The sequence below is a fragment of the Corvus moneduloides genome, chromosome 2 (assembly GCF_009650955.1).
Source record: "Corvus moneduloides isolate bCorMon1 chromosome 2, bCorMon1.pri, whole genome shotgun sequence".
NCBI classification, from domain to species: Eukaryota; Metazoa; Chordata; class Aves; order Passeriformes; family Corvidae; genus Corvus; species Corvus moneduloides.
The window spans coordinates 9,737,293-9,753,751 of NC_045477.1; the positions used below are offsets into that span (position 1 = coordinate 9,737,293).

Consider the following 16,459-nt stretch of genomic DNA (forward strand, 5'->3'; position numbering starts at 1 on the left):
TTTTAATCAAAATTATGAATTGAATATCTATACTGCTATGAGAATAATGTCCAAAAATACAAATGTTTATATGGCCACTACGGAAGAGCCCAGCAAGGTAAGTCATTGTAAATACAATTCAGAAGGTCTGAATTTACAGTGAATCAGAACAGTGAACCCTACTTTTGGAGAAGTAGTTTATAAGGTAAATAATATTCTGTAAATTCTATAGTTAATGGCAGTATCTCTGCCTCAGTGTGTCTGCTACATGGATTCAAGCCATGTAGTTATGCAGTAAGGAAATGTTAGAGGGGGTTTCATGGAAAGTCTGGTGTGAGCGAACAGAATGACCTTTTCTCTTTTCTCTCCTCTGTGGTTAGCCGATTGTATAGCAAATTACAACAATCAGCTGGACAACAAGCAGACAAACCTGATGTTGCCTGAGTCAACTGTGTATGGGGACGTGGACCTCAGCAACAAAATCAATGAGATGAAAACCTTCAATAGTCCAAATCTAAAGGATGGAAGATTTGTCAGCCAGCCTGGGCAGCCCACTCCTTATGCCACCACTCAGCTCATCCAGTCCAATATCAGCAATAATGTTAACAATGGCAGCGGGGACACGAATGAGAAACACTGGAAACCCTCTGTTCAGCAAAAGCAAGAGGTTCCACCCATACAGTACAACATTATGGAGCAAAACAAATTAAACAAAGGTGAAGAGCTTTTAGCTTGTTTCTCCTCTTTAGGCATCAGAGGAGTTTTGACCTTCTGGTTCCAGGAGTCTAAAGCTTTCGGGTTCAGCAATTACAGGCTTCTGTGGTGCTTTTAGACTTCTGCCTCTTTAGATATAGAAATACATGGTTAGCAGTGTCAGAAAGTTAATTAGCACCACAATAACCTTTCAGATACTGAATTTATTGTAAAAAATAACAAGCTGTATCTTTAGAAAAGAGTTAAATAAAATACATTTCCTATGGATATGAGATTAATTTAAATTTAATAGTAGTTAAGGGATTGGTTAGGACAGAGGCCAGATATTTTATTCATAAGCCAGATGCATGGTAGTCACATTATACTCTACCTTAAATTTTAAGTAGGTCAACCCACTCTTCCCAGTCGTGGATGGAGACTCATTAAATCTACATGTTCGTGTAAACGAATGAAATTTTGCATATCAAACTCTGTAAAATTGTATTGTGTTGTACACTGGGGACACAAATGGAGCGATCCAATTCATTTTAGACTTGTTCCTAGCAAGCCTTCAATTCTCATATTGAGAGGCAATGCTACTGCACATAATTTGGGAAACTAAATTCCTGTGTTACCCTGACTGAAGTCTGTGGATCCAGAAGCTAAAAATAAATTGATTTCAGTGTTAACGGGAAGCATCAGAATGTGCTTTTGAGGCCTTGAAGGCATGTTTCTTTAATATACTGTGTGGGAGCTGAAAGAAATAGGTATGTGATTTCTTCTTTCTAGTCCTCCAGGCTACCATGCAACCTCTTTTAATAACCTGATTTGCAAAACAGCGTCCCTAGGAGCTGGACCCATTCTAACTTGGAACTTTTTGCATTGATTGTTGTAACTCAAGTGATCACACAGTGATAAGTGATCCAGTAAAAAGAAACATTTCATTGCAGGAATGTTGATTTCTCTACCGGACCCATCTACTCACAGAGGAGTTCAAAGGGCAGTTTAAAATGTCACACCTTCCCTTGACATAAACATGCCAAAAGAAAATTCAAGGGGTTTGACTCCTTACTAGAGGGTGAAAGCTGTATTTTTTTGTAATTGTTCTCTTCCATGAACTGTGTATTACGTACATCTTTGGGAATTAAAACATGTTTGGTTTTTATGTGCTGGGAGATACTGCATCTTTCAAAGTGTGTATATTACAGCTGCATATTCTCTAGCATATTGTAGTGTGGAAAGGCCCCCTTAAAGCCTTGTCTGCTGACAGTCATATATACATATTTCAGAGTGCTGATTTACTGTTTATCCTCTGTGTAAACATATGTGGTATGTAGGGCTTCAGCGTGGTCTGTGGAATGCAACTAGGCTGAGAAACTATTACAGAATACACTCTGGTGTGGAATCTATCATTTTGCTCTTTTTCCCATGCTTACATTATCACAAGCATTTCTGCAGCAGATGGGGACTGAATTCTTAGTTTTGTTTATTTTTGTTTTGATTTGCTATTTTATGAGTCGATATTCTGATCCTGGTTTTCTCATTTCCTAAGTCAAAGCCATCTTGCTGCTGATTATACCTCTAGCTTTTGTGATGGAGAGTAACCATTTTGATGAGTTACATGCTGTGCTTCACTGTCACTACCTTACGTCCAGTGGTTCTGTTTATGACACAGTTTTATTTGCTGTATGAAGAGTAACTTACCTCCTTTCTGTTCTCTGTAAATTGCAATTGCTTTTTAGCACGAGAGTATTGTTCTGCCAGATGAATATTTTACTTCCTGATGAAGTTTTACAGATCTGGTTGCCAAATCTAGATTTAAAAGTACTAAGTGTATGTACCAAGTGCTTTAGAACTGGAGAGGAAAGTTATGGTGACAGCCATCAGCAAAAAAGGCTTTGCCTGTAGAACCTGCATGATCCAGTGTAAATAAAAATATTCTTGGAGCCAGCAGACCTGAAACAAAGACCTCTTCTGCTGTAAACCAAATTCAGCTGGAGCTGCATCGTTACTCCAGCAGATCATGCAGCCCTTGTTATACAGGGCTGACTCCTATGTGGGTTTGTCACCTTTGAAAGACCAAAAGTAGCTACCGCAGTCCATTGGTTGCCCTGCGTGCCTAAATTAGGCAGAGACCATGGAAAATCAATCAAGGTGACAGTATTTGTATGCAAAATGCTCACACAGGTCATATATATATATATAGATACATAAATATATTTGTTGAGACTTGATCATTGCAGAGGCTTTGTGAAAACCCTGTGCATAGAATTCCATTTTACTGCATTTTAGCTGTGCAGCTACTAAGTTCCCATGATTTCCCCTAATTTTTCAATTAGAGACAAGCTAAAATTAAAACATGATTGCAGGATGGTTTTTCTTCCAAAAAATGAATTTGTTTCTTCCTCGCTATTTTCAGATCTTACTCTGTGTTACAAAGCAAGTATATAAAAGTAGTTGTGTTCCTGAAGGGCAGCATTAACCATACCATTAAACTTGCAGATTACCGAGTAAATGACAACATTGCTCCAACTATTCCCTACAACCAGTCATATGACCAGAATACAGGTGGATCCTACAACAGCTCAGACAGAGGCAGTAGTACGTCTGGTGAGTACCTGCAGGGTTTTCCAAGCCTTAGGCTTTGTGGTGTTTGGATGCTGTAGCTGTAATTGGCAATATTTACTGGGCTTAGAGAAGGAGTGATGGGGAGAAATCCACTGACAGTAGACGTTGAACAGCACAAAAACTGTCCTCCCGATAGGTGCCTATATTTCTGTTGCATCCTCGTGATTGCTTAATGTCATCTAAATGTCAGTTAGTGACTGATTTTCCAAAGTTGTGAAAGTCATGAACTCGGATAGAGGTTGGATTTCCAAATGCTAATGGCCTCCTGGTTAATGTTATATTTTCCAGATGAGCAAGTCATAGAAATTTCTTCTCAACTGTCACCAAAAAAAAAAAAAAAAAGGATTTTAATTTATGTGTTACCTTCCTGGTACTTCAGTGTCGTTTTTTCCCATCTCTTGTGTCTACTTACCCAGTTCATGAACCAGCTGAAGATACCACAGCAGCTGAGTGATAACCCAACAGAGCTGCTTTAAGAAGTTTTTCACTTTTTAAATTAAACCCATGTATTTTATTGAGTAAAAAAGCATTCAGGCATACATAAAATTTTTATAGGTTTCAGTCCCTTTATGTCAAATTTATTCTTGTACATTGTTTAGATATAGACAGTAGACAAATTTTGTTTCTTTTTGGCATCTCCTCTACAAATGATGTAAAAAATCCTTTGTAAAAATCTTGAAACAAAACAGCTTTTTGTGTTGACCAGAGCACTGAAATTGCACTCTGTACTTTGGGACCACTGAATATGTTTTAATTCAAAAGTTATGCTTTATCATTGTGGTATTACCTGTTCACTTCCAGGTTTGATTTCTGGTTGGGGTATATGAGCTAAACTAGAAACTACGCATGGGCTTGGTTTGGGGCTTTACTGTAAGTCTGGTAGTTAGGCTGTGTTTATTTACATCAAACCAGTTACAGGGTGAGTTACAGCCATGAGTGCCCTGAACTTTACATCTACTAATCAAGATGAGGACTTCTCCCATTCTGTTCTGCTGTTGCCTTTGATAGTCCAGTTGCCTTAAGCCCAGCCTATGCTTTGTCCCGACCAGTTCTGACCAAGGCACAGTAGACATAAATATGTTGATGAGCCCTGCTGTGCTTCTGGATGATCTGAGTTCTCAGTGGCTGGGGTGAGATAAGCACAGCTCACAATTCGCCCAGCTGCTCAGTGGTTTTGTTCTGGGAGACAGCCTTTTGCCCATTCCCAGGTCTACAAGATCAGGATGTGGTTCTGAGCCTATGCTCTGTTAAGACTTGAAATCCAGCATGAAACATCTCAGGGGTATGAACCCACTCAAATTAAAAATGAGAGGGTGGTGTTCTCCATGCTGACGCTTATTAGGGTTATTCATAACTAACAATTTATAGTCCTGTGCTAAGGACTCCAGGAGGAATGAAGCAAGGTGACCAAAGGAATAAATAAATTGTGTTGAACTGTGTATATATCATGGTGCTCAGGGTACAGAATGCAGGTCGCCTTGGGATAGTTAGGGTCTTGCTTGACATACTGAGATAGCGGAAGAATAATTTTATGTCGCTAAAACGTGTATCTGGCACCTAGTGTGGGACAATAATAAACAGAACTGCTGTCTGTAAGAGTGGAAAATCTGAGACAGCAGAAGTTAAAAAAACAAGCTTCCTAAATCTCACTGCAGCATATTTAATCATGTGCATAAGGCTTTACTGTGATAATATAAAATCATGCCTCAGTTTAAGAGAGAAATGTGAAGGAGTCTAAAACATACTCGGAACTACAGCAGCTTTATCTACAATAAAGGAGTTACAATAGCAAAGAATTAAAATGTATATATACTAAGGAACAATTGTTGAGCCAGTTCTCATCATAGCCATGTCCAAACTTAAAATTTGAGACCACCTGAATAATTGGTCTTATTCAAAATTATTTGAACTGTTAAAGTGCATTGCTCTATTATGAGCTGTAATTTTCCAGTAAAGTAGTTGAAAACATTTGTGAAATACTTCATTGATCTTTATTTTTTTTTTCTGTTATTTTAGTTCTTCCAGTAATTATTTTCAACTGCACCTGCCATTTAGACTAAAAGTAGTAATTTCATTGTGCCTAAAATGTTTCAGTGGACAAGTACAAATTACCTATATTCAGCGACTTAATGCAACAGTAGAACTTTAATAGATCATATCTGTATCATATTGTATTTTAGGTTCTGGCAATTAAGTAGGATAAAGGCACTTCAGAAAATATGTCTACAGCTCATTTGTTTTAGATGATAATCTTTAATGTAATTAACAGAAGTAGGAAGCTCACTCTTAATGACATTGCTTGTAAAATTCATTTACGGTTTTATCGCATTTTGACTGTTTATTTTAAAAATCAAAGTTTTGTATCCCATGTGGTTTTTTCCATGCTATGTAAAGTTTCTGGCTAAATTCAACCGCTTAAAATGTAGATTAATTCTACGAAGAAGCTACAAGTACAAACTGGTGTAAAAAAGAGGAATGCCTGTTTGCTCCAAACTGAGCAAAACAGTAAATTCTCAAAGAATGCAAGAGCATCTGGGAGGGACTACAGTTATTTCCGTTTTCATAGCTGGTGCTGAGGAGAGACTTAAAAGCATTACACATGTGTGCTGCTTTTTATTCACAGGGAGTCAAGGGCACAAGAAGGGTGCTCGGACCCCAAAGGCTCCCAAGCAAGCGGGCATGAACTGGGCAGATCTTCTCCCACCCCCTCCAGCACATCCACCTCCTCACAGCAACAGTGAAGATTACAGTCTTTCAGTGGATGAAAGGTAAGAAAGATGAAGACATCCTCCATCTCCTGCTTTAATCACTAGTTAATTGAACTGTAATTTGCCCTACAAGCTGGCAGTGAGACCTTCCTCCAGCACTGTTCTGGTGCTGCTCATTGAGCTGTAGCGTGGCAATTTGGAGAGCACTTACTGACAGTGGTGTGCGTCCACTCAGCACATCCTCACTGAGCTGTTCTCAAGAGCACAGAGAACAATGGTTTGTTTCTGGGCTATTAATACATGTATCAGATATGCTAATTACACAGTACAAATTTAAGTCCTTATTTTCTTAAAAAATTAATTTTAGCTATGACCAAGAAATTCCTTGTCCTGTGCCACCTGCAAGGATGTATCTGCAGCAGGATGAGCTAGAGGAAGAGGAAGAAGATGAGCGAGGTCCTACTCCACCTGTCCGAGGAGCAGCTTCCTCTCCAGCCGCTGTCTCCTATAGCCATCAGTCAACTGCCACTCTCACCCCCTCTCCCCAGGAAGAACTCCAGCCCATGTTACAGGACTGTCAGGAGGATCTGGGACACACACAACACCAACCTGACCGGAGGTGTGTGAATGCAAATGTAGCGAGAGAGATGTGACAAGAGTCGTCTGAGCCCCACTGAAAACTCCTGTTGAATTTAGTGAGGCCAACAATTTCCCCATTATTCTGTTACTCTTTAACTTCTAATTCAGGATGCTAGAACTATTTTAACCTAAGAAATAGGTAATTAAGTTGCTTTATTACTGTACCATGGGAAGGAATGCAGTATATCACTTTAGGGTACGTACGATGCTGACATAAGTTAAATTCACAGTCATCAGGTTATTAAAGTGGTATCGTTAACACAGCTTACCATATAATTACAGTTCCATTGTTTCCAATAGATTTACTGCATTATTACCATAAAATAGCATGCATTATTTCACAGTAACTGTGCAATTAAGTTGTCACCAATATGTATGAATATATATAAATATACAATTTATATAACCTATAGATTTTCCTCCTCTCATAAATCCTAATACAGGAAATTACTGCTTGCAAAATTTTCTTAACATTTCCATCTAACCTTATTTAAAGGAATGACCAACATTAATAAAGATAGATATTTGCTACAGGGAAATCTTGTTTCTTCTCTGAGTTGCTTTTACAACTGTTTTGCATATAAACTCTCACAGCTTCTCTCCCATAAAACAGTGAATTCTGAATGAGCCCTTTTATGTATGGTGCTTACTTCTCTTGGCTTTTGTTAAGAAGGCACAGCTTTTCCATCCCAAATTATGAGCTTTTATTATTTTTTTCTGCCAGTGGTTTGCACATATTGTTTATTGTCACAAATATATACACTTACCTGCAGTATTCTGTGTAGAATTTCTATTTTTAGTAAAATGCAAGCCTATTACAATGAAATTTATATGATTTTTCTGAGTAGACTGTAGAGCTCTGATTTTATCAACATATCTTACTGGATATTTATGGATGTATTTTCCAGAATGTTTTTTAAAATTTAGCTCATCTTTATGGCTCCCATTTTTTAAGTAGGCAGTAGTTATGCATCTTTTTTTTAAGGAGCCTATATCTGCTTTTACTTTAGCTCCCCACTACTTGATCTGCCTTGGTTTGTTTCCTTTACTGTTTATGGTAACACTTGTACCGTGCATCTTTTCCTCTATCTTCCTGTGTCTTTAAAATCACTCTGTTTATTAGTGGATGGCTGATTTCCTGTAGTTTCCATTGGCCCTGGTACGCTGGTCCGCAGAAGTGTTCATTTTAATCACTTACATTTTCTGGGATATTAAAGAGGTTAAAGTAGCTGGACACAAATGGAAAAGGGAGAAGCTAAGTGACCGATAGTCATGAGTGACTTTCCAGAATCTCTGTGATTTTCTGGAGATTAGGATATGTGTCCTGACATACAGAATGGAGTAGACAAAAAGCAGATGTATACAAACATGCATAACCAGTCAGCAGCTGCCTGGAAAGTAGAAAGTTTGCTCAACACAAATACTCATGGCTGGTCACCATCAATGCCATCAAAAAGTAGTGGCATAAGGAGCTGGAAGGATGCTCCAATTTAAGCTCCTAGGACGTACAACTTACTCTCTTTGTGGACTGAAAAAATGAAATGTATATTTATTTTGTCCCTCCTACCATGGTTAAGTCTAGCTTTGCTGAAAGTCTTAGAATTTGTTAGTGACTAAATTTGTCTTTTCCACTTTACTTTTTCAAACGTTGTTTCTTTCCTTTTTGCCGCATCCATCTCATCAGTTTAAAAAGAGTCATATAATTCTATTTATTTGATTTGTAAGGCTTTCCTGACTACCTGTTCCATCTACTGGTGTTGATATGACCCAGGGCTGCTGTTGAGGAATTGGGTGTACTGTGCTCAACAGCTGTAACCCGTTCTGGTAGGGGTGGGGTTCTGTTTCAAATGTGGTGTGGCAATACCTTCAAACTAAGAATACATTCCAAGTGGTGCCTTCCCATACTGATTTGGGGTGTCTTGTAAATGGTGGGTTTATAGTGAAAATAATGCCTGAAATACTGTTTGTCATACTTTTTATTAGGTTTACTCGTAGTTCTGGTGGGTATTATTTCATTTGCTGGTCAGAACCAGGCATCTAGAATAGGATTCTGGTGGTGATGGTGTACTGTAATATTTCTCTGTCTGGTGAGCTTGCTAGAAATATAGCAAACTGAAATAGAAACCTGTGCTCTGGAAGAGTCAACAAGGAGAGCAAGAAACTAAAGATTTAGTGGGATAGCAGGTGATACCAGTGTTAAAGCCAGAGCTGAGATAGGAGACAATGTCACTGTTAAAGCGAGAACCTGCATCAGATAAAGGGGAAGAAGTATTGTTAATTCTCTATACCCGTGAACTAGCTGCTCTCAATTAACCTATCCTTAAAGGCTGGCAGCCAAACTACATTTTCAAGAACCCTAACATATTTTGTAACCAGTTGCCTGTCTTCTAATACCAAAACCTAGAGAATAGGCAAATATATCACAAGGACATTTGTCACAAGAGCTTTAAATTAAGACAGTAAAACTTTATTGGGCAAGGTCTCTAGTCAAAGCAAGTACAGATTCCAGGCAGCAACAAATTCTGGGATTTGGGGGTGCTTTTATAAATTGATTATTGGATATTCTTCATTCTGTTCAGTACTTAATATAGCAAGTGAAAAACAGTGGCTAGATTATGTAGTCCAGGGAAGATCCAATTTTCTCTTGCTATACAGTATTAGGTTTTTCCTTGCTAACATTTCTTTCCAGAATTAATATGTATTCCCATTTATTAAAATTTAAAGAAAACCAGAATTGCGAAATTGCCCTCACGAAAGAGACGATTTAACTATGAGAGTCACCATTTCTCAATAAGATCATAAGAGAGCAAAGTTGACAAAGGAAAATTACTTTGAAATTTTTTTCAAAGCAGACTGAAGTAGAAATTCCTGGTGAGCACAGCCAACAGGAGAACCATTACTGCAGAAAGTGTGTTTTCCTGCCAGACAAATGGCAATCAAAGAGCGTGTCTGTGGCCCCGTGTTGACAATGTTGCTACCTGGAACTTCTGAGTGAAATATTAACCAATCTTGAACATTGATCTGATATCTTATACTTTGCCTCCTTAAGCTGGAGATACCATTACTGACAAATAAAGATCAAAATAAGTTAACCTATAGATCTATATGCATGTTGGTACCCCTAAGGCCTAGAACTAACGTTGCAGTAGAAAATTCTTCTATTTCACCACCTAGATCAATTTAAAAAATAATGAAATTGCAGTCTCTCTTTTCATATCTTTCTGAATCACCAGGATGGGTGGAGGGAAGATAATGTTAATGGAGCAATCTGTTTGGATAGATGCATCTCTTGGCATCGATAGTTTCAAGCTATATGTTTACAATTATTTCTCTTGCTTATACTCTCAAGGGTGCACAAATAGTTTTTTTTAATAGTCACATGACCTGCAAACAGCTCTTTGCTTAGCTCTACATGTGTTATTTAGGGAAAATGAACAGCTTTATCATTAAAGTCAGTGATAAAGGAACCGTATTTAAAAAAATCAGCTTTCTTTGTGATAGATTTCAAAGTACATAGCTGTCAGTTCTGATTTACAGCAAAAATATAAACTAAAAAAACAAACCCGAGCATTTCAGATATAAATTAGATTGATTTAAAAAGGCAGGTCAAGCTTGCTGGGAAATAAAGGAAGTATTTTCATCAATCTACTATTTCCTCTGACTTCATTATGTGATTTCAATTCTTCTCGCCCTTGTATTTTTATGCAGACGTCAACCTGTGAGTCCTCCACCCCCTCCACGGCCCATCTCCCCACCTCATACCTACGGATACATCTCAGGGCCCTTGGTCTCTGACATGGATACGGATGCCCCAGAAGAGGAGGAGGATGAGGCAGACATCGAGGTTGCCAAGATGCAGAACAGGAGGCTCCTTTTGCGTGGCCTGGAGCAGACCCCTGCCTCCAGCGTGGGGGATCTGGAGAGCTCCGTGACGGGGTCCATGATCAATGGCTGGGGTTCAGCCTCTGAAGAAGACAACATCTCCAGCGGGCGCTCCAGCGTGAGCTCCTCTGACGGATCGTTTTTCACCGACGCCGATTTTGCACAGGCTGTGGCAGCAGCTGCGGAGTACGCAGGGCTCAAAGTAGCCAGACGGCAAATGCACGAGGCAGCAGGAGGTGAGTGGTCCTCTGCTCGATGGGAGAATTGAAAAAGTGGCCATTGTGAAATGAATCTGTCCACAGACGTGTTCTGAACTGCTGTTCTTAGGGTGTTTATAAGTCAGGAAGAGCCAGAAAAGGAGTTTTGGTGAAATAGTTCAAATAAATTGCTGCTCTGCATTGTTTTTCATAAGTAGTTCCTAGTTCTTTGGTCTCATTGATCGTGGACAAACATCCATCCTGCTGGTGGATTTACACTCAGAACTGAAGGAAAGGGAAAAGAAAAAGGATTACAGAATTCTATCTTTTCCCAGTATAAGGCTCCCAGTGTTTTCAGTCACTCTACAAGAGAAGATTTAATCCCTGTCTATTGAAGTGTCCAAATAAATAGTAAACCTTTAGAGTTCTATTTTCGCTGGATTGGAATTTTTTTTTCTTTTGAGGAATTCTGTTCAGGCTTTTACTGTTGTATTATTGGGATGAGCTGGCTTTGTGTTGGTTTCATATTTTGACAGCTGTTATGAGTAGCATTTTAGATTGTAGGTTGTGCATATGCAGCAGAGCCTTATGCATATGTTTGGTTTTTTCCTTTTTCCTTTCTCCTGAATCACCACTGAACATATAAGACATGATATTTGAAATATTTCATTTTTACAACATGCTGGATACTAGTAACACTGGCTATATACAGGTAATCAGTAACCTGACTAGGCCAAATGGATATTTTTATAGTTCAACTAAGAAATAAGAACACAGCAGGCTGGGATACAAGTTACAGGCAGATCCATGAATGTTTTGACAATCAATCCTATTAAACTGCCAGGCCTGGAGAAGAGGTACTCTGTCACAACTGTGTCCACCCTGACTCCACAGATTTTCAACCTTCCTGCCATCTCTGACATCCTCTCCCGGTTAACAGTCCTTTGTTTCATTTCAACACAGCTGTTCATCATGAAGAGTGAGAGGGGAGGTAATTTAGTAATTCTGGATTAAATCCTGACCAGTTGAAGTAGGTGGCAAAACTCCCATTTGTACCCACGGGGCCAGGATTTTAATCCATTTTGTACACAGAAATTCCTATAAATACGTGTAGAGACTTACGTATTTAGAAAAGGTCTTTTTACATCTGGTTGCTGATATTTTTGCAACAGTTAAGCTCATACTATGCAGCAGTTTGTATACATTGGTATTACATGTGCCTGACTGCATATCCTTAAAATGTGACCCTTCTTACTGCAAATAATCTATGATAAAATGCCAGTCATCCAGGCTCAATGCATTCCTGAAAATTCACTCAAAGTGGCAGCAGGGACTTCAGTACCTGAGACCTGCTGGTGACTTGCTCTGCTTTTGACAGGGAATGACCTCATGTGGCCTGAGCTAGGGAAGGGGGAACCTGTCTTGAAAGGGAAACATTCTGCTCTTTCCAGAAACTGGCAGGGTAGGAATCCTGCTCGTGCTTGCCTGCTGATGGATTTCGTGCTCCTGGGGCAGGAACTACCAGCTACCAAGCAGCTGGATAATTTCTGTTCAACCAAGCCAGCCTGCCTAATGATAGGATAGCAAATGCTTCGATTTAGTTACAGCTCATTCTAAAACTGGATGAGCTTTACTATTGTTTCGACAGTGTATTTTTAGGTTTTGTACAGCTACAGCATTCTGATGTGAAAAGAGAAAGTATGAAAGGTTTTATTTTAGGTAAGAAAAATAACTTCTATTGTCCTATAACCACTTGCAGGCCGTAGACATTTTCATGCATCACACTGTCCCAGACCCACCAGCCCTGTATCCACCGACAGCAACATGAGTGCTGTTGTCATACAGAAGGTCCGACCTGCCAAAAAGCAAAAACACCAGCCAGGACATCTGCGCAGAGAAGTCTACACAGATGGTGAGTCCACTGAAATGGGTGAGAGCCTCAGTGAACCTTTCTAAATATCCATTCAGTGCGTGTGTGTGAAATTTTTCCACAGAGATAACGCTGTGTTTCAGAATTCAGTGATTTGTGTTTCCTGTTGCTAAACACACTGAACAGTTTAATCATTTTAAATGCCAGAGTTCCTTAATACTGTACATTGATGCTTCCACTCCAGAGCCTTGCACCTGTTTTCTATAGTGTCCTAATCGGCTAATTACCGCCATTATTTAAGAGCCCAGATAGCTTAAATAGTACAGTCATTGAGAATAATGTGTGGTTAGGATTAAAATCTTCATTCATGTGACTGACTATTAAAACCTTCAGTATGTGTCTTTTCCTGAAAAAAAACCAAATCACCATTCAAATGGTGGACAACACAGGTCAGCGAATTGTAATCCTGACCACAGCATTGTTGCAAGCAGTTACTTTGTGAGTGAAAGCAAAATCTAATCATCTTCTCTCGTGCCTTCACACACAATATCAACTCTTGCTGAAAAGGCAGTGCTTGTATTCTCTTGGGGGTGTAGGATGATAATGCAAACATTGTGATGTTGTCTAGAGAGAGCCTTTAATGAAAATGCCTCAGGTGGTGCAGCTTTTATTAAAGCACTGCCTTCCAGTTGTATAAAACAATCCGTGGGCTTTGTTGGAAATTCATGTAAGATAAATTCCCCAAGACTTAACCCATCTTGTCAAGTTTGCTGAATTTGCTAACAGGAGGGAGATGTGGGGGAAGGGGAGGGGAGGGAAGGGAAAAGGAAAGAAGGGCAGAGCTCCCCACCTCCTGCTTCTCTGCAACAACAATCTGATTAGGACTTTCATTACCAGTCTGAAATTTTTCAAAGAGGGGCATCATTTGCCATTATCATATGAAAGCCTAATATTATAGATCCTTATCCAGGGTTACAAGAAGGGAGTTTTGAAACCACTTCTCCCTGTGATTCCTGCCACTTGACGAAAAAATTTAATACAAAGCTCAAAGCACGATGAGCAGAAGTAATTTAGCAATGAGTGGTTGTCCGTGCCATTATCTGTACTTTATTCCGAGTATTTTCTCTCAGTAGCATCTATCTGATATTAGACTGCGTTAAATGCTGGCATGACACGGTGCACCTGGGCCTCTTGGCTTGTGCCCAGGCCCCTTCTGTCAGCGAAACTGAGCTGTTGGAATATTATCTGATTTCAAGGGGTTATTACAGTGGTTTTGTGCATGTTTGCTTCTGTGAAAGGACAACACAAGGTGTAAATCCCAAAACTGTACCAGAAACGTTACGTTTATGAGACTCTCGTAATGGCGTTTCACAGGATTTTATTGACATTTTATCAGCTTTTATTCTCTTGAAGAGAATGCTCTTAACTGAGTAATTGGCAAAGCATCAAGCCTCAATACAAACACAATAGCTAGGACATCAGAAATAAATAAATAAAGGTGTTTTATGTGGCCATTTGCTTCTAACACAGGGATAAATGAGAGATGGACCTGTATTTGATGACAGGTTTTTGTCAAAGTAGTTATACAAAGCTAAATCATAGAGCCATTGTTATTAGATATTGCAATATAGATTTGACAATCATGATCAATATTTGTTTTGTGTTATGTAGCACCTGCTTACTTCAGCATATTTTCTAATTAGGTAAGAATTTCCACTAACCTCTTTATAGTGAAATACAGTGTGGTCATTCAGGGAATAGCAAATTACGGCTTTAATTCCTGCAGATCTAATAAGATCAGTTCAAAGGTTGAAGGATTTTTTTGGTTTAGATTTTTTCTTTTTAATTATTATTTTTCCCCCTCAGTCTGTTTGCATAAGCATATTTGGAACCTTACTGTTGATTCTAACCATTCACTTTAATAGCCACATCTAGAATATTGTGACCCTTCAGAATTAGTTATAAAATAACATCTACTGATTGTTTTCCTTAGGTGGAGAAAAGTCATATGGATGCATGAATGAAACATTTCAGCACAATTGACCTTTCTGAGATATACTTAGGTTTTTATACTGGATTGATGTTACACTATTATTTATCTTTTTTATAAAGGAGTGCCTCATACAGAGTTGCTTTTTTTTCCTCATAATGAGTGAACATGCATGTTTTTGCAGTAGTAGGGGGAAAAAAGCAGAAGCATTCAAGAAATACTAAAAACACAAAAATACATTCCTTCTTTACCTTCTCAGCCTTTAAAATGGAATTTTAAAGAATTGTATATAAAGAATTTTCTACTGTTCCCAAATTACCTGAATTATTACTTGCTAACGCTTCTATGAAATACGGGTGTAATGAAGAATTTAAACGATTAGTTGACAGGGAGGATATATAAATAAATTAAAGATTTTCATGAATGGTTGAAAATGCTAGGAGTATTATCAATAGCAATATATATGTCTTAAAAAATTCTCTATTTTATTTTCTTCATACAGAAAAATTTGTGAAAGAGGTTGGTCTTTCTGAAGGTGTGTGTTTCTTAATAACATAGCAATAAAAGACCTACTACTACCTATTTTTAAATAAAGGAGGGTGCTCTATGATCTACTCTGCATTGTCCAAGTAGTAAAAATTATGTATTTTCTGTGAGCACTGGTTCAAGTCAGTTGCTCCTTCATGTGGGATGGGATTTCAGCTCACTTGTTTTGTTCCTTGACAGTCATCCAGGCAGTGAAATGTTCTTCATATTTGTTGCTAAAAATCTTTGCTCAGTAGGTGGTAAGGATTAAAATGTATGCATTTTTAATTGCTCTTCATCTAGCCTTTTAAGACAGTTTACTAAGAATGCATTACAAGAACCAACTAGCAGATGTACCCTCCTTCTCAACCTTGTCTGACCTACTTACATATTTAATTTAGAAAACCAAACTTTAAAAAATACGTTTGTTTTTTCTAAATATATATATATGAGAGTCTCTTCTGAACTGTCTTGAATTGATTTATCAGTTGTTACAAGCCCTCAGAATTGTAAGTGTTTAGATAAAAAGGATAAAAGTACTTTCCCATTGTTCTGATTCAGTAGGTCTTTCAATAGAAGTTATGCCATTCACAGTTCACATGAGATTTTAAATCCTGATGCTTCTTTAAATCTCTGAGTGACAAAAAATACTAACCAGTTTTTCAGCTAACTGGCTGAGACTGTAACTGATTTATTTAGCTGTGTTATCAATCACATGATGTGAGGGCAGCTGAATTTCTCACAAAAGGCAATTGAACATCTGCCAGATATTCCTCGAATATTCACTTGGAAATGTTAAGCCTTTATGCATGCCAACACCATTTGTACTTTTGTCTCCCTCTGCCTGTGCAGTACAAAAAAATCTACTCTGTATGAAGCAAATTTTAGCAAGGTAGAAAATAAGGAGGAATGCATTTCTTACCTCTGCTAAAAATCAGCTTGTTATTGAATTTTAATAATTTTCAGATGCTTGCCCTCTTCTCAGTCCTTACTTCTGAGTGCATTATGAGATATTTTGTAAATACTGATTTTGTTACTTGAGGGAGGTTTTTTGGAGTGAAAATTGTTTTGATAATTATGCAAATGTACTTAAAAGAAAAAAAAAAAGCAACAGCCCTCAGCTTTTATGCATCACTTTGGGTTTTGCTGTATTGATTTGTTCATCCAATTATTCTGTACAGTGTGAGCCATATTTCTTGAGAGACAAAGCATGAAAACAACTTCAGTACATGAATAATAGCTCAGATTATGACGTGTCTGGGAATCTTAAATGCTGTCTAAGTTTTTTTAAAGTCAGGAACAATCTTGAGTTTTGCACACCGGCATGAATGTGCAATAGGCAAAAAAG

At 38.3% G+C, this 16,459-nt stretch overlaps 1 protein-coding gene across 8 annotated transcripts in view; it reads left to right on the forward strand.

Annotated features, from left to right (window-relative positions):
- Nucleotides 1-16,459, forward strand: part of ROBO1 (roundabout guidance receptor 1) — a 701,856-nt gene that overhangs the window by 676,825 nt on the left and 8,572 nt on the right. For 6 of the 8 annotated variants that reach the window (XM_032096989.1, XM_032096980.1, XM_032096971.1 and 3 more), the window contains 6 exons: nt 360-695; nt 3,175-3,282; nt 5,924-6,068; nt 6,376-6,627; nt 10,356-10,765; nt 12,486-12,638. In XM_032096989.1, the coding sequence (XP_031952880.1) occupies nt 360-695; nt 3,175-3,282; nt 5,924-6,068; nt 6,376-6,627; nt 10,356-10,765; nt 12,486-12,638 (1,404 nt within the window). The remainder of the gene's footprint in view (nt 1-359; nt 696-3,174; nt 3,283-5,923; nt 6,069-6,375; nt 6,628-10,355; nt 10,766-12,485; nt 12,639-16,459) is intronic. The other 2 variants (XM_032097028.1, XM_032097020.1) reach the window with 2 other exon arrangements.